We start from the raw sequence: 24,577 nt of genomic DNA, 5'->3' as shown, positions 1-24,577 counted from the left end.
TTGTTTGGGGAGCCACCCCGCCCTACAGTTAAAAATCTCTCCAAAAAAAAAAAAAAAAAAAAGTTTGGACTTCTCTACATTATGAGGAATAACAAGAAAACTGCCCTTTGCTCTCTAGCCTATCACTTCATGCTTCCTCCTTCCAGAAAACCCTGCATGAATGCCACCACCTTCAAAGAACTATTCTTGATTCCCTCCCCAACGCCCACCACAATAAAAGTAAGTCTCCCTCCTCCACTCTCAGCAGTCTCTGTACCTCTCAGTATATTACGACTTTTAGCACTTTCTTCCAAATATTATAGCAAGTTACATACACACCTGAAATGTCCCCACTGAACTCCTGCGGGCTAGTAGGATCCAAAATTCATCTTATGATTTTCCAAATGGCCTGTCCATACCTTCTGTATGGTCAAAAAAATAATTTATAATTTATGCATTTCTGTTTTTTGTTTTTCTGTTTTTGTTTGTTGTTGTTGTTGTTTGTTTTTATATTGCCAGAAGGCAGTGCACTCACTGAAGAGACACAGAGAGACAAAGTAAGAAAACACCTCTCATGGGGAATCGCTGTGCTACAACCTCTCCTCCTCCATCTCTTCCTCCTTTAAAGATTTTTGGCACACACACACACGTGTGTTTTTTCAGGCCTCCAAGTCTGGGACTTGAACTGTACAGTCAACCATGTGGAATCCAGACACCTTAACCACACCACAGGTTGGCCCTATTGTTCAGATTTTTATTGAATGCCTGCTTTATGCCAGGCCCTGAACTGGGTCCCGTGTAAACAGTGGAACATGAAGACAAGATGAATAAATGGCCACACTAAATACTTAAAGTCAAAACAGTGCCCAGTTTTCTGTGGTGCATGTACATTCTGGTAGAATTTGGCTATATTATTCCAATAACCAAGTCAGCATTTGGCTTAGCATCAGTAGCAAACCGTGGTGTCCCTAGACTGCTCATTCTAGGAGCTCCACACTGCAGGCGAGAACGCCTTTTAAGCTAAAAGCTTTGTCTTTCCCACTGTATATGGAAAAATTGACTATGCACTTTCATGGAGAAGGTCTAGCTAAGAAATGTTTATATTGGAACAAGCCCCATCTCTAAATCTGGGCTTGTTGCTGAATGGTATTTTGTTTCCTTGGATCAGGGAAGGGGTCTGGAAACATCTGTAACTAAAGTATTGTTTTAAAAGCAGCACCGTTTTCCCCCTTAAACGACAGATAACAGAATTGCTTTAAATCAAATATTCTCAGCCTTTCCCATCCATTTCCTTTTATAAATATGTATTATTTTATTGTCATGAAAATGACAGTGCCGAGACTAGATTTGTAGCACTCTGGGCATTGCCGTTCCCTTTGCAGTCATCCTCTTTTCACTGTAGTGTGTTTACTTTACCTTCACTTGTTATAAACACGCTATAACAGAATAGCTATCTGGATTATTTAGGGGCAAAATTTAAAAGCAACAGTGATAGATTATAAAGTGATTCAGAAACCATTCTCCAGAATTTTGACTAAAAAGAAATATGCAAATTATGTATACCATTTGCAGATGCGAACTTGAATAAACTAAAGATTTAAATAAAATAGTATTTCAGAAAAATCTCAAAATAAAATCTTAGAGAAAGAACATTGGGAAGAAAAATAATATGAAATACTAAATGAGAAGGATAGAAATTCCATAGCAATTTTGAATCTCTTTCGTGTTCTGCGAAGAATAGAAGTGACCTGTTTATGATGTTGTAGCTGAAATTTTGTTAGTAAAGATTTAGGACTGGTTGCAAAAGTTTGTTTTTCTGTTTAGCTCCCCAACTTAAGGAGCTGAATGTTCAGATGGTAACTAATTTGCTTTGCTTTCTGTAAGCAGCTGATACTTTATATATTTGTTTATTTATAAACCTTTGAAATGGCCCTGTTACCAGAGTCCTTAAACAGACTACCAGTCTGAAATACTTGGATCTTGGCCTGAGGATTTGTTCTTATGAGCCTTTTTAGGTATTTGACACACAGTAGAGATGTAAGATACCTGTTAAATGTGTTGCACTGCTCACATTTTAAAAATGTAATGCATCTCTTTGCATGTCAGAAAGAGGATCAGCACACAATCCTAACTTTGGAGCTAGTTACTAACCATCTGTGGGATATACCCTTCTTTTGTGTTGAAGGACAGATATGTTGATTTCATGGTTCAGTCAAAATTGTGGGGATGGTATTTTATTAGCTCAATTCACAGGCCATTGTTTTCCTGTGAGGTGAGGCCAGACGTGTCAAGCTGCCATATATTCCGCCTGACCAGACATCTGCGTCTGATTCATGAGGGGAAACACCTGCACACACGTCCGTCAGTGTGGATTACACAAAGGGGCATCCTTCCCCAGACCCATTGTCACATCCCTCAGATGAAATGAGGGAGGTGTCAGGGACTCAGCTGGATGTCATTCAACCAGCTTCTAATAGGATCTGACTTCTGTAATGAGTAATCCACATTATTTGCTTCATGGTCTATTGTTATCTACACTACATTAAAACTGTTTCAAAAAAAATAAAACATCAGCTATAAATTCTGCATTTAAATTCAGAATAATTGCCCTATGCCAAACCAATACTGTCAGAGGACTGATGGGCAATATTTCCTATCTGTACTTGGCCATATACCCATGGAGCAAACCTGAGTTTTCTGAAAAGACTTCACCACCATGCCCAACCCCACATCCACCACTTTCATTCCCCTCTCCCAGACTCTCCTGTGAAACAAGGAGATGTACAAATGGAATATCTTCAGTGAGGTTCTTGATAAACCTAGTAAGCATGAACAGAGTTGATTCTTACCCCAGTTATCCCTAAGGAAGACAGAGATGGACACCATAGGCTTATTTGCAGCCTCAGAAGAGATGCTAGCTTCAGCAATACCCTTGCAGTCTTCAACTTCATTTTCTCCTTCTCCTTCTCCTCCTTCTCTTTCTCCTTCTCCTCCTCCTCTTCCTTCTCCTCCTTCTCCTTCTCCTTCTCCTTCTTGTCTTCTTTCTCTTCTTCTTCTCCTTCTTCTCCTTCCTCTTCTTCTTCTAGTCTTCTTCCTCTTCTCCTCCTCCTCTTCCAGCATCTCCTTCATACAGAAGTGTAGTTTAGTAGACAGGATACTAAAGGTGGTATTACCTGACCCTATGTATATAGCTTATAACAAGTTCCTTATTTTGCTAGTCTCAGCCTTTCTATATTTAAAATTGGAGATTAAACAAAGGATAAGGTCTTTGCCATGTCTTTCCTTCTGTAATATTATAATGCCAAGATACATTCAGTACATATTTATTAAATACCTACTCTATGTAAAGCACTGGGGATGCAATAAGTCAGACGATCCAGATTCTGTTCTTGAGCCATTAATTCTTCTGAGGAAGAAAGGCAATCAAGCATCATCACTGAGCCATGTCCTATATAGAGAAAAAGAGTTGCACCTCATTGAGAAGCTACCAGTTAAAACAGAGAAGCTGGCACAGACAAGTCCAAAAGGAAGAAAGTAGGCTAATAGGTACTGAACTCTTCCTAGGGTCTTAGGCTGGCCTTTAAATGTGCAATCTCAATGGATTCTCTTAACTACCCCAGGAGATAATGTGGTGATCACTCCCATTTTTCAGACCATGGAGCAAACCTGAGTTTTCTGAAAAGACTTCACCACCATGCCCAACCCCACATCCACCACTTTCATTCCCCTCTCCCAGACTCTCCTGTGAAACAAGGAGATGTACAAATGGAATATCTTCAGTGAGGTTCTTGATAAACCTAGTAAGCATGAACAGAGTTGATTCTTACCCCAGTTATCCCTAAGGAAGACAGAGATGGACACCATAGGCTTATTTGCAGCCTCAGAAGAGATGCTAGCTTCAGCAATACCCTTGCAGTCTTCAACTTCATTTTCTCCTTCTCCTTCTCCTCCTTCTCTTTCTCCTTCTCCTCCTCCTCTTCCTTCTCCTCCTTCTCCTTCTCCTTCTCCTTCTTGTCTTCTTTCTCTTCTTCTTCTCCTTCTTCTCCTTCCTCTTCTTCTTCTAGTCTTCTTCCTCTTCTCCTCCTCCTCTTCCAGCATCTCCTTCATACAGAAGTGTAGTTTAGTAGACAGGATACTAAAGGTGGTATTACCTGACCCTATGTATATAGCTTATAACAAGTTCCTTATTTTGCTAGTCTCAGCCTTTCTATATTTAAAATTGGAGATTAAACAAAGGATAAGGTCTTTGCCATGTCTTTCCTTCTGTAATATTATAATGCCAAGATACATTCAGTACATATTTATTAAATACCTACTCTATGTAAAGCACTGGGGATGCAATAAGTCAGACGATCCAGATTCTGTTCTTGAGCCATTAATTCTTCTGAGGAAGAAAGGCAATCAAGCATCATCACTGAGCCATGTCCTATATAGAGAAAAAGAGTTGCACCTCATTGAGAAGCTACCAGTTAAAACAGAGAAGCTGGCACAGACAAGTCCAAAAGGAAGAAAGTAGGCTAATAGGTACTGAACTCTTCCTAGGGTCTTAGGCTGGCCTTTAAATGTGCAATCTCAATGGATTCTCTTAACTACCCCAGGAGATAATGTGGTGATCACTCCCATTTTTCAGAAAGGAAAACTGAGGCCTAGAGTTAAATAACCTGGACAAAGGCACCCTTAGAAAATCCAGAACTGGAATCCAGAGGAGTCTCAGACTTTCTACTGTTCTAGGTAGTCTCCCAAGTATGTAACTAAGGGAACTATGTCCACTGAAAGGAGGAGACCATAGAGATCGCATTACAGACCATAAAGGCGAATCAGTGAGGTTCAGGATACTAGCCTATGTGAAGAGAAAATTCATTCATTCACTCAACAAATATTTACTGAATGGCTGCCAGGTGCATGAGGGACAAATGGGGGCTCGAGCCTTGATGCACATGTGGACATTTCTTAGAATGCTGAAGGGCATATTTTCATCATGTCATGGGAACATACTAGGTTGGTGGAAAAGTCATGACACATTTTTGCATAGAATAAATACATCATGACTTCTGACAGCCCAATAGGATGCAAATGCTAAAGAAATAACACTTAAATGTGCATATTCCTAGGGGGGGAAGGATGTGTAGAGTTGATAGAAGAATAAGAAAATAAAGACAAAGCATCTGAAGGGAATTTTTTTTCCTGCCTATGAAATGTGCTTTATTTCTTCAATTCATTATTTAATTCACTGAAATTTTACTGAGAAACCTATCAAAATTGATTAGTGAAAATAGATCCCATCTTTGAATATAAACCTTTCATCTATTTTGATTCTCTGAAAATATACTCCATAAACTGAACAGGGGGAATATGTCACTTTTCTCAGATTGTTAGAAATTATGATAGAAGAGGGAACCAGCAGTTAGCGTAATGGCTATGTTGCTGGACTCCCACGTAGTCGACCGCGGTTCGCATCCTGGACCTGGTGACTTAAAACTCATGCCGGGCGCGTGTGCGTGCATGCCCAAGATCCCGAGAGGAGAATGGAGGAGAAGGGATTGCAGCGTGACCATCCCCTCTGGGGGGTGATTTCTCGCTTTCTGTCTCTATGTCTCTCTCTGTCTGTCTGGCGAGCACATGCGCCCCATAGCGAAAACCTCTCCAAAAAAAAGAAAAGAAAGAAAAGAAATTATGATAGAAGAGTTCAAACATGGGAAGTGTAATTTTATCTTTAGACAGTGAAATTTCAGTCCCCAGATGGGTAGAATTCAATTTGTTTGCTCTTTTCAGTTCCTTACTAGTTATTCTAGAAATATATTTTGTAAAAAGTATTTATATCTACTGTGGAGCCTAGTGAGATGACTTGAAATCCTGTTGTCAACACCAAATTAATGTTTAGAATAATTACAGTTACAAAGATCTTTCCATTCAACAAAGAATAATTGTCTCCTAAGGGTTGATTAAATTTTTATGAAATGCAAAGTTGAGTTCAGGAAGTTGGAGGAGATAATGGGTGTTGTATGGTTTGGGCTATTTTCAGAGCCTTATTTATTCATGCCTGAAAAAGGCCGACGAGCAGGGCCCTCTAAGGAAGGAAAAACCACAGAGATGTGCTCTCCATCAACAAAGAAAGCAAGAACAAGGCATGAGTAAGGCAGAGTTGAAAAGAATTCAAAGAGTAATAATCCTAAAGCGTTGGTGTATTTCTAACTCAATCCACACAGCCACAGTGGTTTCTGGTGTCATATTAAATAATTTTCTAACAAAAGCCAAATTTGCTTTTGCTTTGGGGTTTAAAACCATCCTGATTTAGCAAATAAACAACAACAACCAAAAAAAGGAAAGAAAAAAAAAAACTGGTAAAAGTGACTTGATTATTATTTTTATTTATTTTTTTTTTTTTGGAGAGGTTTTTGCTATAGGGTGTGTGTGCTCGCCAGGAAGACAGAGAGAGACAGAGAGACAGAAAGCAAGATAACACCCCCCAGGGGGGATGGCCATGCCGCAATCCCTTCTCCTCCGGTCTCCTCTCGAGATATTGGGCACGCATGTACACGTGCCTGGCGCGAGTTTAACCCACTGGGTCTGGGACTCGAACCGTGGTTGACTACATAGGAGATCAGTGACATAGCCATTATGCTAACTGCTGGTCCCAGAAGTGACTTGATTATTAAAAGAGTCCTTGGCCTTGGGCTGTTGGAGGCAGAAAGTCAATCATTTATTATTTCACAGATCTACTGGGCCATTAATAGTCTCAAATAAATAGCTGGCAGTTCGGTTCTTTTGTTTGTTTGTTATTGTTTGAGTAGCTTCTCCTGCCACACCCTTGAGGTAAGATGTGCTAGTCATTCTGCACCTGTGACCCCATATTTACTCTGCCTCAAGAGGCTATGCTCACCACTACCACCAGCACCAAAAAAAAAAAAAAAAAAAAAAAAAAAAAAAAAAAAAAACCCAAGAACTACAGGCTCAGACTCACTTGCCTAGTGGGAAAGTAATAGGAGAAGGGAGATTTGGGATAGTTCAGGCATTTTTGGCCCCCCCTTAACTGCCTCAGCACTGCCTTTAGGACAGAACCTGTATCCCCCCAAAGACTGAAGTTCCAACTGGCAACATCTCCTCCTCCACTGTTGAGCTTTCTCTGGGTTCGTGTGGCAAGCCTTCTTTACCCACAGGGCCCTAAAGGTGGAAGATCTTTGCAAATCCCACTGTTTATAGCCTCTCCTGACCTCTCCATTCTTTGCTCACTAAACCTGCCCATGCTTCTGTAAACCATCCATCCATTCAGTTCCCTTTATTTGAACTCTCTCTGAGCTCCTGACAGAATGATCGAGTACATCAAGGACAAGCCTCCCCTCATCCTGAAACTCACAACTTTTTTCATTTCCTTTCATTCAGGGGAATTCTTCCCAAAAGAATATACTATGATCTGCTGTTTATTATTTTACCTTCATGTAAAAGAATAATGGAGATGAGATTATACCTCCTCCCAAATTAGCAAACTGTAAAAACATAATTTTAAATTCCACAATTTAGTTATTTGGCTTGAGTTATTACACAGTCTTTTCCTAATTGCCTAATTTCAGCTGCAGGCTGGCTGGAGAGGGCAATCTCTGGCCTAAGTGTGTCATGCCCTGGGTCACTCTCGTTGTGTTCTGCCAGTTTAAAGCCAGAGATCTTTAGGGCTCCCATTATTAGCTGGCTTGGTCTCTACATATACAAGGCTCTTTGGGTTTAGGCCTCAACTCCCAACTTTTTTAGGATAGAAAATTGGCCTATCAATCCTCTTACCTGGATTTTAATGTTTTCATTTCTCAGTCAATTGAAAAATGGGAGTATTGTGCATTATCTTGAGACTCTCGTGCCTCTGCCTTAAATTAGTAATGCCCAACTAAAATAAATAAGCAACCTAAAAGTCCTCCGAGTTACACAGGTAACCTTGAACATGTGCTTCTCTGCTAAAGGAGGTCATGGTGGATATTGAATTAAATCGCCATTCAAATATTTTAGAAGAATCTAAATACGGGTGCATGCTTCAGTTGAGAAAGACATACAACATGTGAAAGGCTGCCACACAGCATGAGGTAGAGGCTAGCTGTGAGCTGAAAAACAAAGGAAGAACAAATTAAGTAAGGAATGCTGTTATGCTTTTCTAAAAAACAATGTATAATGATAATAGTACATAAAGTGAATAACCAGGAAGTTAGGAAATTATACACAAGCATCAGAATCTATTGTCAAGGCAAAACCAAGAACTACAGGCTCAGACTCACTTGCCTAGTGGGAAAGTAATAGGAGAAGGGAGATTTGGGATAGTTCAGGCATTTTTGGCCCCCCCTTAACTGCCTCAGCACTGCCTTTAGGACAGAACCTGTATCCCCCCAAAGACTGAAGTTCCAACTGGCAACATCTCCTCCTCCACTGTTGAGCTTTCTCTGGGTTCGTGTGGCAAGCCTTCTTTACCCACAGGGCCCTAAAGGTGGAAGATCTTTGCAAATCCCACTGTTTATAGCCTCTCCTGACCTCTCCATTCTTTGCTCACTAAACCTGCCCATGCTTCTGTAAACCATCCATCCATTCAGTTCCCTTTATTTGAACTCTCTCTGAGCTCCTGACAGAATGATCGAGTACATCAAGGACAAGCCTCCCCTCATCCTGAAACTCACAACTTTTTTCATTTCCTTTCATTCAGGGGAATTCTTCCCAAAAGAATATACTATGATCTGCTGTTTATTATTTTACCTTCATGTAAAAGAATAATGGAGATGAGATTATACCTCCTCCCAAATTAGCAAACTGTAAAAACATAATTTTAAATTCCACAATTTAGTTATTTGGCTTGAGTTATTACACAGTCTTTTCCTAATTGCCTAATTTCAGCTGCAGGCTGGCTGGAGAGGGCAATCTCTGGCCTAAGTGTGTCATGCCCTGGGTCACTCTCGTTGTGTTCTGCCAGTTTAAAGCCAGAGATCTTTAGGGCTCCCATTATTAGCTGGCTTGGTCTCTACATATACAAGGCTCTTTGGGTTTAGGCCTCAACTCCCAACTTTTTTAGGATAGAAAATTGGCCTATCAATCCTCTTACCTGGATTTTAATGTTTTCATTTCTCAGTCAATTGAAAAATGGGAGTATTGTGCATTATCTTGAGACTCTCGTGCCTCTGCCTTAAATTAGTAATGCCCAACTAAAATAAATAAGCAACCTAAAAGTCCTCCGAGTTACACAGGTAACCTTGAACATGTGCTTCTCTGCTAAAGGAGGTCATGGTGGATATTGAATTAAATCGCCATTCAAATATTTTAGAAGAATCTAAATACGGGTGCATGCTTCAGTTGAGAAAGACATACAACATGTGAAAGGCTGCCACACAGCATGAGGTAGAGGCTAGCTGTGAGCTGAAAAACAAAGGAAGAACAAATTAAGTAAGGAATGCTGTTATGCTTTTCTAAAAAACAATGTATAATGATAATAGTACATAAAGTGAATAACCAGGAAGTTAGGAAATTATACACAAGCATCAGAATCTATTGTCAAGGCCACATTAGTCACTTCCTAGAGGTGATGTTTTAGAGGCCTCACCAGGTCTACACAGGGAAATCCAATATCCAACCAATCTAAGTATTATCTTTTCTTTTTTTCTCTCTTCTTCCTTTCCTTCTTTTTCTAAAATTATTTCATGAGAATTTGTATGCCCTCTATATAGCTTAAGAAATAAAATATTGTCAAAATAATTGAAGCTCATATGCCCTTTCTTAATCCCATTTCTTTTACCCACAACTGGTATAATTTCTTAGATTCCCATTCACTTATTCATGCTTTTTTATAAATGTATGTATCCCTGTATAATATATTACATAGTATTATTTTACATGTTTTTAATTGTATTGTAAATATCATACTGTTTCTCTTCTACAACTGGCTGGTTTTTTTACTATCGCCTTTAAAAGAGTCATTCATGGGACCAGCAGTTGGCATAATGGCTATGTTGCTGGACTCCCATGTAGTCGACCATGGTTCAAGTCTCGGACCCAGTGGCTTAAACTCACGCCAGGTGTGTGTGCATGCATGCCCAAGATCCTGAGAGGAGAATGGAGGAGAAGGGATTGAGGTGTGGCCATCCCCCCTAGGGAGTGATTTCTCTCTTTCTGTCTCTCTGTCTCTGTCTTTTCAGCGAGCACACATGCCCTATTGCAAATTAGGATGTCACGTTTCACGTGTTCAGATGACATCTGCATGAAATGCGATGTGAATGACTGAGTCTGAGAGACTTGAGAAAATTTCTTGGGTAATGGAGGATAGCTCAACTGTCTGTGGCAGTGTGTGCAAGGTACAGTGGGCAAGATTATCATTTTATGGGGGTAAGGAAAATATATAGTTTAATTAGAGCAGAGAAATCTGAGGTGGACTCTAAAGAGACAGGTTGAATTGGATTGTGAAGGAGGAGCCTTGTGTATCCTGCTAAGGAATTCTATTTACTCACGAAGCAATGAACAAAGAGCTTCTGGGAGGTTCAAACCAGACAAGTAGTATGATGAGGATTTTTAAAATTAAGTCTGTCCATACCATACAGATCATCCTAATTTTTCATTTATACTCCTGTCTCCCTGGAATCACTGTGAGCTCCTTGAGAACTTAAGGGTTAATGTCTTAAAAATTAAAGAGTTAATGGGACCAGCAGTTAGCGTAATGGCTATGTTGCTGGACTCCCATGTAGTCGACTGCGGTTTGAGTCTTGGACCTGGTGGCTTAAAACTCACGCTGGGCGTGTGTGCGTGCGTGCCCAAGATCCCGAGAGGAGAATGGAGGAGAAGGGATTGCAGTGTGGCCATCCCCTCTGGGGAGTGATTTCTCACTTTCTATCTCTCTGTCTCTCTCTGTCTGTCTGGTGAGCACACGCGCCCTATAGCAAAAAAAAAAAAAAAAAAAAATTAAAGAGTTAACTGGAGGCCAGCGAGTGATATAATAGTTAAGACACTAGACTCCCACATGTCCAACCACAGCTTGAGTCCCAGACCCAGAGATTTGAAACTCATGCCAGGCATGTGTGCATGTGTGCCCAAAATTCCAAGAGGAGAAGAGATTGAGGCATGGTCATAACCCCTAGGGTGAAGTAATTTCTCTCTCCCTATCTCAGTCTCTCCAGCAAGTACTCAAACCTTGTAGCAAAAATATCTCCCCCCCCCAAAAAAAAAAAGTGAATGAGACTAGCAGATGGCATAATGGTTACATTGCTAGACTCCTATGTAGTCCACTGCAGTTCGAGTCCCAGATCTGGCAGCTTAAAACTCACACTGGGCACATGTGCATGTGTGCACACATGCCACAATACCGAGAGGAGAATGGAGGAGAAAGGACTGTGGCATAGCCATCCCCCTTGGGGGATGATTTCTCACTTTCTGTCTCTCTGTTTCCCACTGTCTCTCTGTCAAGCACACATGCCCTATAGCAAAAATCTCTCTCTCTACAAAAAAGAATGAACTGAGAAAGTCTAGAACTAGAGTGGACTGGAGGTGATTATAATAATCCAGGAGAAAGAAATACCAAGATTCTGAACTAAGCTATGATATTGGGAATAAGGAAAAAGCATGAGCTTGGTAATATTTCAGAGGTAGATTGTAAACTCTTATGAGGCATTGGGGTACAAAGAGCAACAGAAAGTGGGAACAGTCTTAGGAAATAAAAGAATGCATTATGTGTGGAAAATTTAAGAACAATAATAAATCCTGCTAAAACTCATTCTGCTTTTTATTATCACCATGTGCAATTCTAAACAATATCAATGACAAAATTCTCCTCCCTGAAAAATCTCCTGTTGTGTAAGTTCTAAGCAGTTACTGTGGTTACTACTGAGTTGTTTTTTGGTGTTTTGTTTTTGTTTTTGTTTTTGTTTTGTTTTGTTTTGCCAGAGGGCATGTGCACTCTTTAGAGAAAGATAAAGAAAGAGGGAAAATGAGAAGGTACCTCCCATAAAGAATGGTTACTCTGCAATTTCTTCTCCTCCATCCCTCCCTCCTTTCAGGATTTTGAGCATTCATACACACATGCCAGGATGTTTTTCAGGCTGCCAAGCCCTGGACTCAAACCACATAGTCAGCCATTTGGGGTCCAGCCAAATAACATTCATGCCATGGGCTGACCCTACTGAGTTTTAATAATGTAACAAATGCGTAAGCTTCAAATTAATATATGCCAATTATGTAATCACTAATAAGCATTGTATTCTACACAAAAATTAATTTGTAGAACTGCTTGTTCTACAGCCCATCCCAACACAGCTATGAGTATTTAGAGAATAAGTTTGTAACAGTCTAGAATTGTAGAAGGTCACTTCTGACTTAAGGCTAATCCGTGTGGCACTTCATATACCTGCATTTAAATCATAAATTAGAAATAACAATTTAAAAAAAATGGTGGTTGTAAGGAAAGAGACAGAACTTTCATACTTAAATTTTGTCATTCCATATGCAAACTGTTTTCTGATCCTTGTAGAGTTTTCCCTCTCAAAAACAATAGGTGGTCCAAATTACATTAATGCAAACGTATGTTGAGGTAATTTGAAAATTATTAGTTCACCCCTTTTCTTTTTATGTTCTCTAGTCTTTATCATTAACTGAGAAATAATCTAAGGAGAAAAAAGATTTGGGAGAGAATATAATAAGGTCACTCTGGGACCTAGTCAACATCAAGTGCCTCTAACTGGAGATGGACTTATCTAACATACACTTGGACACAGAGGCATCTGCTGGCTAGAATAGATATGAAGGACAAAAATTGCTTCAAGGGTTCACATCACCCAGCAAACATATGTAGATTTAAAAGGGGGGGGGATTGTCTTGAGAATACCAATGATGTAGGAGCATCAGAGGAAGAGCGACCACCCTTTTCCACCCTGACAATCCCACAACAACAACAACAAAAACTGAGAAAGACCAACAGGAGAAAAACCATAAGAGAGAGTAGTCCTGAAATGAAGAGAAGAGAAACCTTCAAATAGAGAATTTCCACAAGGTTAAGTATTGGAATGAAAACAAGTACCACTGGGAAAGCAAAGGCACAAAGACATCACTGGACATCTTTGTCAAGGCCATTTCCATGGTGCAATGGAGGCAGAAGCTGGACAACAGAGAGAGGCACAGATGGGCATGAAGGAAACAGAGCCAGTGTACTGAGTTCTCACTCAAGATTGGCTGGACATGAGAGGAGGAAGATGAAGGGAAAGTAGAGTTGAAGAAAGGTTTTCTTGGAATCTGAGCTCAGTGGAAGAAGTCAAGGATGAGTTCCTAACTAGTTTTTGCCTCTCTTCACCCCTGTGGGTATAAAGAGATGGGTGGAATATGAGGAGAGAGGGTAAGTGATGGAGCAGGGTCTGAGAGCCACAGACGGGGGAGTCCCAGAGCATGTATGGAGCTCTCATCTTTCCTGTGATGAGGAATACTACCTCCTCTGAGATGGGGAGAGGATAAGAATGAGTCAGGACAAAGGGGAATTTTGAAAAGAAGAAAGAAAGCATGCCAGTGGTCTCTATGCTCCCATTGAAAGAGACAAGAGTATTTGCTGGATACCATAAATGCTTGGGATGGCATTTCTCTTCCTACTGAGTCACCATAGCATTTCTCCAGTGATGAAAAAACCCATGAGGAAAAGCATAAAGAAAAAAAAAAAAGACTTATCCTGCCAGTCACTTCCTGCTTTGCATCTTTTTTAAAGTTATGTATTTATTTTATATTAGAGAGAAAGCAAAGTACCCTCAACAGGATCTCACACCATTATCCTCCCTCCAGCTTTCCCAGCCAGCCAGGATCACAAGCACATGCACTAGTGCCCAGCATGTACAAGCTGGTCCAGAAACGGAATCTCAGTTTTCCACGTGGCTTCCAGCTTTGCAGAGCCACATTGCTACCACCGTGCTTTCATGCCTGGTCTTCTGCTTTACATCTTGAGTGATCCATGGTAGGGGTATCATTGACGTACACAGAGTACTTCAAAACATCTGCTAGCCATGGCGACTGATGGCATACTCCAACCAGTGAAAACCCTGCTGCCTTCCCCGGGTACACTGGAGAGAAGTCATTTATTGACAATTCAATTCAACCCTTGTTGTAAAAAGGAAAGTAATTTGGGCAGACATTTGCAAGGCTGCAAGCCATTTAACGGTAATGATCAAATTGAATTGTCTATAAAAAGCTCTTAGCACATTGCCTGGTGTCCATCAATAAATATCAGCTGTTCTTGTTTGTAAAAGCCCAGCTAAAGATGACACAGATGCCTGTCATCTCTCCACATTGATTCCTTCTAAGTGGTTAAAGAGTCATATTGAAATCCCCTCAATGCCTGTAATTCTGAAGTCATTTCTCTCTGTTCTTATAGCCAGCCCTTCTGATTCTCATCGCTTCCTTTCTTGGAAATGTGTCCATGGCATTTGCCCCAGTAAATTAAATAAAACTGAGTCAGTTTTCAGATACAAAAAAAAAAAAAAAACCTGGCAGAGGCTATGTTGTGTAACCATAGTTAGAAGGTGAGGAGTGAGAAGAACAAGCCAGTTACAGCAGCGACGTGAGGAGAACCCAGAGCAGGAAGCCAGATGTTAGCAGGGGATTTATTTCAAGCACAAGGAAAAAAAAAAATTGAAAGAAAAAAGGCCTCACTTCACTAAAACCTCATTAGGTTATATAAGTGGCAATCACTATTTTAAATGAGCAACGTAAAAATTATTTTAAGTAACTTCTCAAGAAAAGTAGACAATGTTCATCAGTATTAATAAACACAATCCTGCCCAAATCCAATATTTGAAAAAGAAAATCTGTATGGCTTTAAAGGCTGTGAACTTTCTTGTTTGATCCTTTTAATTATACACATAAAGAGTGCTATCTGTTAGCAAATGTAGCAAATACTTCAACACACATCAAGTCTGTTGATATCTACAGTCCACATAAACATTTGATGAAAACGGCTCAAAAGCAGTTATGTGAGACTTGTCAGTGGAGCATTGTCTCTACCCATGAGGCCCAAAGAGAGTGCTGAGAAATTGCAATGTAATCATGACATAAATATATATCTCGGTAATTATCTCTCCACTCTACAGAATTTAAGGACCTGGCTTAAGAGTGGTCAAGATAGCTCTGTGCTCCTCAGAATTCCTCAGGACTTAAGTCATTGTCTCTATTTTGTGGGTGATTAAATTGAGAGCTGGAGCATTTTGTAAGCTGGACAAGGCGTGGCAGACATGGGTCCCAAACAGTAAGCACAAAGGTAGCTCTGAGAGCCAGCTAGGAGAAACCAGCACCAGAATCTGTGGTTAGCTTTTGTGCTAGCTGTATTAGGCCAGCCATGAGGAGAAATACCTTTGAACTGGAAAACCTCTGAGGAATGTTGAAACCACCCTTTCCTAATCAAACTATGGTGAAATCACTGTCAAAATCTAGAAATTAATTTCTCCTATTAAAACATGGGGAATTTCAATTACGCAAACAAGAGCTTAGAGATACCCAAGGGAGGATTCATGGGTTATTCTCTCAAGACTCAAGGACTATCCATCAAGAAGCCAACTTCTTGCTAACTGTAACACATTGCATAATGCATTTAACTCATTTTGGCACTTGAATTACAAGTTTATATGTGAAAAATCAAGCCTTACTTGAAAAAAATTGGAGCAAAATGTTATCAATTGCTTAATCTAGGGCTGCTTTCCATCTTAGATATCTTACTTTCATTTTTATAGACACATAAAAAATTTCTTGTGAAATACCTATTTATTTATAATTCATAATGTTCTCACAAGTCTTTGCCAGGGAAGCCAGCAAAGATAACTTGATATTTTCAAATAGATTAAATTGTATTGGTCCCTATTAAAAGATCCTTGAATATTATCTGATTCTTAAGTCTTCCCAAGTTTTAAGTGTATAGAGGTCAAATTTTATGCAGGCCCTATACAATTGAGTAAGGGCACAAAACTCTTAACTTCTAAGTGAGCATTTATTCTCTCTTAAGGTAACTTTTTATCATTTACTGAAACAAAAATCATGGAACTCACTAAAATAAAACTAGGACTATAATCATTGTTGTTTGGAAACAAGAGAAAAGTAGATTCGTTATGTACATACAAAAACCTAAGCAGAAAGATGTTAATTTAAGTAGTTAAATTTGAAAAATACTAATTTGGATGTTAGCAATGACTGGACACCAGTGAGTGAATTCAAAGGTGTTTCATTTGTGCTTTCCCCTTTGAGCCTCAGTGAGTTAAATCAAAAGTTGGTGAATCAAAATTCTAGCACCTATAGTGGTTAGGTCACTGGATTCCACATTTCCAATTGTGCAGTTTGAGTCCTGGACCCAGTGACTTGGAAAAATATCACTCTGGGTACATGTGCATATGTGCCCAAAATCCTGAAAGCAGAAATGAAGGAGAAAGGATTGTGGTGTGACCACTCCCATAGGGAAGTACTTTTTCATTTTCTCTCTTTCTCTTTGTCTCCCTTTGCCTACTGCACATGCTGTCTAACAAATTATTTTTTAAATAAATAAATAAATAAATAAATAAAACTCTAAGCAATCGAATTCAGAAAGCAAGATTTAAAAAAAAATTGAGAACAATGTTTGTAAAATGTTGGTGTAGGGTCATGGGGAAAGTCATGACAAATTTTTGCATAGAAAAACATGTCATGACTTTCCCAACAACCTAACAGATCCTTAGTTGAAGACACAATGTGAATATCTATTCCAATTCCAGATCAGATCCTGTCAGAATAAGCACCAGGGTCAGAGTGTGTTCTTTGTGATCAGATTTTTAAATAATTAATTCATTGTCATTTGTTAGAGCTGGAGATTAGAGTCTGATTCTGTATGGAATGTAAGCACTTACTGAGAGACCTCAAGATATATCTCACACCCTCGCATCTCTCTAAATCTCATCAATTTTTGCTATTGCTGACATGTTTAATGAGAGATTGGAGATCTTAGATTCCTAGAGAATGCTATTAGAGCATTCAAGCTTGAGTCAATCAAGCTTTTCAACAAAAATTCTGAAGCACTCAATGACTCAGAATCTATACAAAAGTAGTAGCTTGTAGTCAATTAATTAGCCTCTCTGTGACAATATTTGGGAAATGCAGTGAGATCTTTGTAGAAGTGGTTAACCTAAAATTTTACTTTTTAGCTTGGCACTCACTTTAATAACTCTGAACAACTTTCAGAAATCTGTCATGCCCCAAGGATGCAGACTGGATGATCCTCCAAAAGAACATGATCTTGAAATTTTAAGAAAATTCAAAAAATGTTCTGTACATTGACAATATTATTAGCTTGAGTCTAATGTTCCCAAGGGTACTTCTTTGAATGAGGATACAATTAAGTTACATAAACATTATCTTCTTTGTTTAAAAACACTCTTAATTCTCTATATCTTCTGAAGGAGTTAATACTATGATTTCATGGTGGACCTCTGGAAATAATGCTTTCTGCAACAATAGCATATGTTGTCAGCCCCAGTTTCTTTAAAAATGGATACACCACATGACTTCCTCTTAAAGTTCTACCTAGTTCTAGTTTCTATAAATGTAAAATTAGGCAAGTATACATATATTGATTTTTACTCCAAACCAGATTTCACACTAATCATAACCAAGTAGGCAAGCTACAATTTTTATTGCTATTCTTCACAGGCAGAAGTATCTGGTATTGGTTAATTCAATCTTAATGGTATAGCAAGAGGCAAGCTGGAATTATAGAGCTGCTTAATAAAGGAGAGCTATAAAATGTCTACAGACTTCAGTGGAAAGTCATTGGTCAAAATAACAACTTGGATAAAATAAATTGTTCAAAAAGTAAATATTCCCATTCAATGATTTTCGTATTAACAACTATATATATATATATTCTTTTTATTTGACAGAGGGCCTGAGCACTCACTGGAAAAAGAGAGTGAAAGAGAAGGAAAGTGAGAAAGCACTTTCCATGGGGAACGGTCACTCCACAATCTCCTCTCCTTCATCTCCCCCCTCTTCGGAATTTTGAGCATGCACACACATGCACCCAGCGTATTTCCAAACCCCCAGTTCTAGGATACGAACTGCCATCAGCCATGTGGAATCTAGCCACCCTAACCACCATCCCACCAGGTGACCCAATAACTAAATATTATTCAGCACTGTGCCTATTTTTAAAGGTTTTTTTTCTGGGCTTAAAAAGATATATTTGACATTTTTATCCATTTCAGCCTGCATTAGAATGTTCAAACAGCCAAAGTTTGGAAATAACTAAATGCCCAGCAAGAAAACTTTGATTGAATATAATAAGAGTACACCAGAGGACTGAGAGCTTAAATGAGGAAAAAAATAAAGGATCTAAGTCTAGGGCCCATCATTTTTCATGTGTTACTTGATCTGGTTAACAAATCTCTTTAAGCCACAGAGTCCTCATCTGTAAATCAAACGTAACAGAAGAAAAGAAAACCCACCTCATAGGGCTGTTATAAGTTAAAGGAGAGAATTATGTTATGTGAATGATTCAGTTACTTAAACATGGAAAATACTCATGTTTAATTAATTAAAGGTTTGATTAAATATGTAAATGAGCTTATTTATTTACTTATCTGATTACTTATTTATTTATGAGGGACAGCGTGTTATAGTGGGTGAAAGAAAATTTGACATGCCCAAAATTCCCTACAGGATGGAAAAATGGAGAAGAAGGGATTGTGGCATGGCCACATCTCACTGGGGGTACTCTCTTGTCTCTCTGTCTCTGTCTCTCTCTCTCTAGAAAGCACATGTATCCTTTGGGGAAAAATATTTGGATACACCCTCTTACAAATTTATATGACATTGATAGTAACTATAATTATCATCCTCATCATTGTCATCATTATTAAAACATTATTTTTTTGAAAGCCATGGCACTATCCCAGACGTTATGAATCTTCTGATTCCTCTCTAAGATCATCCAGCCATGTGTTTTTACAGTCACCAGCTGTAGGACCATCTTCTCATTTGGGACAGAGGACTCAATGTGGCTCTAAAACATTTCTTCTCTTGCTCATGCACACATATTTATGCATACACATCAGGGTTTTTTTAGTAAATTCTGAAGAATTTTCCAAAAGAAAACACAGACACTATTTAACTTATCAAAAGATCATCATTCAGCTTTCACTGTGGTCAGCCATGTGGGATTCCAGTGCTTTAACCACCATGCCACCTGCTGCCCCTGGTAGTGTTTTGAATATTGTGAATGCTATCTCGTGTTTTTTTTTTTTTCTTTACAGAGGAAAAAATAAATGAAGAGGAAATAGGTTTGCATAGCAGTCAGAAGGACTTCAGCCAGATATAATGAAAAATTTCCTGGTAGCCAGGGTAATACAAACTACAATGAGTCAATGGGGTGGAGGGGGTAGGAAGGTGGTATAAACGCTCCTACTCTGTAAGTCTGTGGAAACAAACCGATCTTTATCTGTCCGTAATTCATTGGCTTTAAGTTTGTCTGGTGAACAGGGAGTGGACTTCCTACAGTGCCATTTCTTCCCTGCATCATTGAGGCATTTCAAAAAAACAAATACATACCTATAAGCCCAATCACACAAACCAGGAATAATATCATAATGTTTCTCGACACTAGTGAGATCTGGGGAGGGCAGTTCATTATTGTGCAGAGTAACCACTACATTGCAGGTGACTTAACATCCCCACAAGCCACTAAGCATCTCTGGGCCCCATTAAGTCATTACTAGAATGAGGAAAAGTAATGTGCTCCTTACAGAGCTGTGAGCATAAATGAAATAAATGAACAGCACCCACATGGGGCCTGGCAAGTGTAAAAACTCATTAACTTCCTTCTCTTCTCTTTAAGATATTAGCTTTGAAGAAGTAGAATTGATTTTATCTACATTTAGTCATTGTACATCTTTACAGAAGACAATATTTTTAAGAATTATTTAATTTTATTTATATACTTATTTATTTTAATTTGACCAGATTGAGACAGAGTGAGAGAGAGAGAAAGGGAAAGTGAGAAAGCAAACAGCTAGATCTGGGACTCAAACCACGGTTGGCCATGTGGGAGTCCAGCGCCCATGACCACCACGCCACCTGCTGGCCTCAACACAATATGTTTTTTCAAAGTGTATATGCACTACGTGTCAATCAAGTCAAAGAGCTTACATTAACCTCAACAGATAATTTTCTATTCATGTGTAGAATTAAAAAAAAAAAAAAACACATTTACGAAAGCTCACCGCTCTAAGGTGTTAGAACCTAGCCAATTTCTGAAACCAGAAACCTCTGTTTAGAGAGTGCATAATGCAATTCCCCACCCTGACTAAAATTCAGTTGTATTTTGTTCGGTTTGGGCTTGGAAGAAAACATTAGCAAATTTCTTTCTCCCTACTGTTAGCGAAAAACTTCTTATTCTTTCTTATAATGGTGGACAGGGATTCCTGTTCCGATGAAAAGCAAAAAAAAGAGGGAAAAAAAATGATTCAGTGAAGAAGATTGTATATGCATCATCAGTCACTGACTGGTGGCCTAAATACCTGTCTCATTTTAGTATGGTTCATAAAGAAATATTTAGATAGCTTAATAATCACCTCTCATTCCTCTCAGGAAACATCGACCTTGGTTTTTTCCATAGTCAACATGTGTTTAATGTGTCTGTTCACAGAACTGTGGCACTGGATTCTTCCGTACCCCGTCAGGAGAATGTTCGCCCTGTGACTGTAATGGCAATTCCCACGAGTGCTCTGACGGCTCTGGATTCTGTGTGGTAAGGCAGGGGCACCTATCACTACTCACACATTTCACTGGGCCTTTGCAGCTTATGGGGAAGGAAGGCAAAATATTCTTCCTAGCAGCAAACCACTAATCAAGTTTTACCTTTTTTTTAACCCTTTGACTTTCGGTGTAAAATCCTGGTTTTGAGTAGCCACCCAGGCGTATGCATGAAATGCACAAGCGCAGGGAGAGATTCCTGTCTCGCTTCCCTCAGCAGCTGTTTTCCTGCTGTAGGCCAGTGGTGTTGAGATTGCAAATAATACACAGTGGAGGAAGCCATCCATCCAAATCCCTCTGTAATAGTATAGTTTGCCATATGTTTGGCTTCATTCCACAAAAACCAGGAGAATACAACAGTTGTTGCGTAGCCTACTTTAGAACTTAAGATAATCAGGTCTACAGATTAAAATTTGTTTGTCCTTATTTTTTTTTAATTTAAGTTTGAACCAAATTGCTAATGAAAATGAAAGCTTTGTCCTATGGTCTTTGTAATTCTGTGCTCAAGCCCCCAAGAGAAGATTCCCCTCCTAGCTGAAATGAATTCTCCAGTAAACGGTTCTTCAGTGAAGTCTGATAGAGACTAATGAAAGGCCCTGAGAAACCTTCTAGCAGAAAGGTTCTTCCTACATATCTCCCATTTTCACTGAAAGTACTGAAAACAAAGAGCAAACGGGTGTTGAAATATTTATGGAAGTGGCTTCAGCAAAAGTCAGAGGGAGTGTTTTTAAGGACTTCTGCCTTAAGTAATAGCATGTGTTCTTTTCGTGAGTGATATGACATGCAGGAAAATGCGATTCTTCAAGCTTCTATCTGGTAAGAGGCTCCAAAACAGCAAGAATAGTTCTGCATAAACTGTACCTATTTAAATACACTTAGAATTAACGTAACTGTTCTTATTAAACAGAACCTTTTGGCTATAAGCAGCCTCTAAGGTGTGTGCATGAAGATGCTATTTTACTCTCATGTTACATTAAGACGTATAATAGAACATTTTCATTTATTTTAAACCGAGAAGTTACCATTCTTCTAGGCAGAAAATTAACTAGCAAGACTCTCGGTGTTGCTGTTTCTGTCCGGTTTGCTTGGCCCTGATATTTCTGGTGCCCTTCCCCCACCCTCTTAAATAACCATTGCATCCAGGATGTCCTCTGAAGCAAATAGGCATCGGCACCTGCCAAGTTCTACCCTTTCTAATGCTTCATCTCCGGTTTCCTGTTATTTTAATCCCAGTGACATTTGGGGAAAAAAAATCCAATGGACTAATAATGTACATCTCTGATAATTGAACCAATTCAAGGCTCTCTGTTATCTGGTTTATTAAAATATAAGGCAATTGGAACTGGAGCCAGCAGGTGGTGTAATGGTTAAGGCCCTGGGTTCCTGCATGGCTGACTACGGTTCAAGTACTAGACCCGCCAGCTTGAAACTTAAACAAGGCATGTGTGCATGTGTACCCAGGATCCTGAGAGAAGGGAGGAGAAGGGATCTTTGGTATGGCTATCACCCAGGGGGTGATTTCTTGCTTTTCGTCTCACTTCTCTCCAGCCAGTACACACACACTATAAAAAAAAAAAAAAAAAAAAAAAAATGACAACTGAACCTGTCAAGCTACTGTTAGTTGGGCAGTCAGTAAGACAGAAGACTTAAATAAATTAAAGAAGAAAAAAAATCATTCCTGCAATGCGTATCAAGAGTAATGCCTATCAGGGACCAGCAGCTGGCATAATGGCCATGTCGCTAGACTCCCATGTAATCGACCATGGTTTGAGTCCCGAACCCAGTGGCTTAAACTCACACCAGGTGCATGTGCGTGCATGCCCAAGATCCCAAGTGGAGAATGGAGAAGAGGGGATTATTTCTTACTTTCTATCTCTCTGTCTCTCTCTGTCTCTCTGTCGAGCACAGGTGCCCTAAAAAAACCTCTCCAAAACAAAAAAAGGAGTAATGCCTATGAAGGCAACTCTCCTTTGCAGTAATGCTGTGTCAGAATCATGGCTTTATCTCTGACCTAGACATGAGCTTCTGAGAGAGACAATCATGGTGTGACTCTTTCCCAGGTCCTGGGTCATACAAAGCTCTAATAAATGCTTGGGGATGGACTATAGTATAAACATTTACATGCACACTCAGAGAAGTTGCCAGCCTTTCTGCAATTATTTTGTTCCAAGACAGAAAACTAAAACAATAAGAACTAGTCATTATACTCATCTTAATGGTGGTTCTTCCATTTCACCCTGTTTAGAAGGAAATATCTTTTGCCTCAGTTAAAGTAATATATGCTCAACCTAAGAAAATAACAATACTAACAACAGAACCATCAATATATGCTGTATTTAAAACACAAAATAAATATCCACAGTCCTATCCCCCAGAGCTACACATATAGATATATTTGTATTTTAATAAAGGCAATTCAGGAGCCAGCAGATGGTGTAGTGGTTACATTGCTGGATTCCCTCATGGCCAACCACAGTTCAAGTCCCAGATCCAGTAGCTTAAAACTCAGGCCGGGCACATGTACATGCATGCTCACAATTCTGGGAGGAGAATGGAGGAGATGGAATGTGGCATATCCTTCTCTCCTGAAGGATGATGGAGTTTAGAGCATAGCTTCCCTGAACATGCCAGGACACACCTCAGCTTTAAATGGCTTCTGAAATGTCCATAATTTGTGTTTAGTTAAATGTAAGTGAGAGAGCAGAAAAGACTTGCAAATATGGAAAATATTTTGTCACTTCCTTGACAATTATATTGTCTGTGTTGTTGCATTGGAATCAAACTCATTCCTGTCTGTTTCTTTTGGTGTTCTTGTTCCAGCCCCTGGAGTTTTAGCTCTTGTTCTGTCATTCCTGTTCATTCTCAGCTTTCAGGGAGTCAGAGAAACTGAGGCTCCAACATAAACACTTCCTTGCAGTTTACTGTGGCCATTGGTGTTTCAATCAGTTCTTACAGGTTGCCTGAATTAACTCATTTCTTCCATCTTCCACAAAAAAAAAAAAAAATTAAATTAAAAGTCCTTTTATTTTATTTTATCTTATTTTGTTTTTATTTTGAAGGCCTATAGGGTCTCTGTATCTACCTCACCTATTTCTAATTCTTCTACAATTTCAATGTCCAAGATCGATTTGACCTTACAATTTACAGACTTTTTTTAAGTAAATCAAGTTGAACTAAGTTTAAACAAAATTATGTTACCACTTTAGACATACCAGACAAATAAAAGGTTATTTCTTACTAGTGGAACACTAATCTTTCAAATACAGAATGGTGGCTAAGTGAAAACTGGCTTAGAAATCTAATATGGATTAAGTGTCTTTCCAATAGGCCACTTTGTATCTTACCAGAACTGGAGCATATTGGAAGGGTTCTCAACTGAGTCAGCTAAAGAGGGTCCCAAAGGCCAGGCAACTATAGTGGATATGTCCTGCCCTCTAAAAATGTTCCAGAAGGGGATACAATGTAGAAATTGAAGGGCATAAACAGGTGGAAGCAGACAGGTGGCTGATAGCAAGAATGCCTGGTCACGGATAAGCCATGTTTTCTCTTGGCTCTAGAGGTTAGATACAATGAATCAAGAAGGGGCCCTGACTGACCAGCAGTTAGCATAATGGCTATGTCGCTGGACTCCCAGGTTGTTGACCACAGTTCGAATCCCAGACCCGATGGCTTAAACTCACGCCAGGCCTGTGTGTGTGTGTGTGTGTGTGTGTGTGTGTATGTGTGTGTGTGTCCAAGATTCCTAGAGGAGAATGGGGGAGACAGGACTGTGGCGTGGCCATCCCCCTGGGGGGTGATTTCTCGCTTTCTGTCTCTCTGTCTCTCTCTGTCTTTCTGGTGCATTCCCCTGCCCTATAAC

The 24,577-nt window shown here is 39.4% G+C and overlaps 1 protein-coding gene across 1 annotated transcript in view; it reads left to right on the top strand.

Annotated features, from left to right (window-relative positions):
- LAMA4 (laminin subunit alpha 4) overlaps window positions 1-24,577 on the top strand; it is a 154,230-nt gene that overhangs the window by 20,808 nt on the left and 108,845 nt on the right. Inside the window, exon 2 of the mRNA XM_006157017.3 lies at window positions 20,612-20,713. Coding sequence (XP_006157079.1) covers window positions 20,612-20,713 — 102 coding nt within the window. The remainder of the gene's footprint in view (window positions 1-20,611; window positions 20,714-24,577) is intronic.

The sequence above is a fragment of the Tupaia chinensis genome, unplaced genomic scaffold (assembly GCF_000334495.1).
Source record: "Tupaia chinensis unplaced genomic scaffold, TupChi_1.0 Scaffold000527_1, whole genome shotgun sequence".
Taxonomy (NCBI): Eukaryota; Metazoa; Chordata; class Mammalia; order Scandentia; family Tupaiidae; genus Tupaia; species Tupaia belangeri.
The sequence above is the reverse complement of the archived record's forward strand: the minus strand, read 5'-3'. Positions and strand labels throughout refer to the sequence as shown.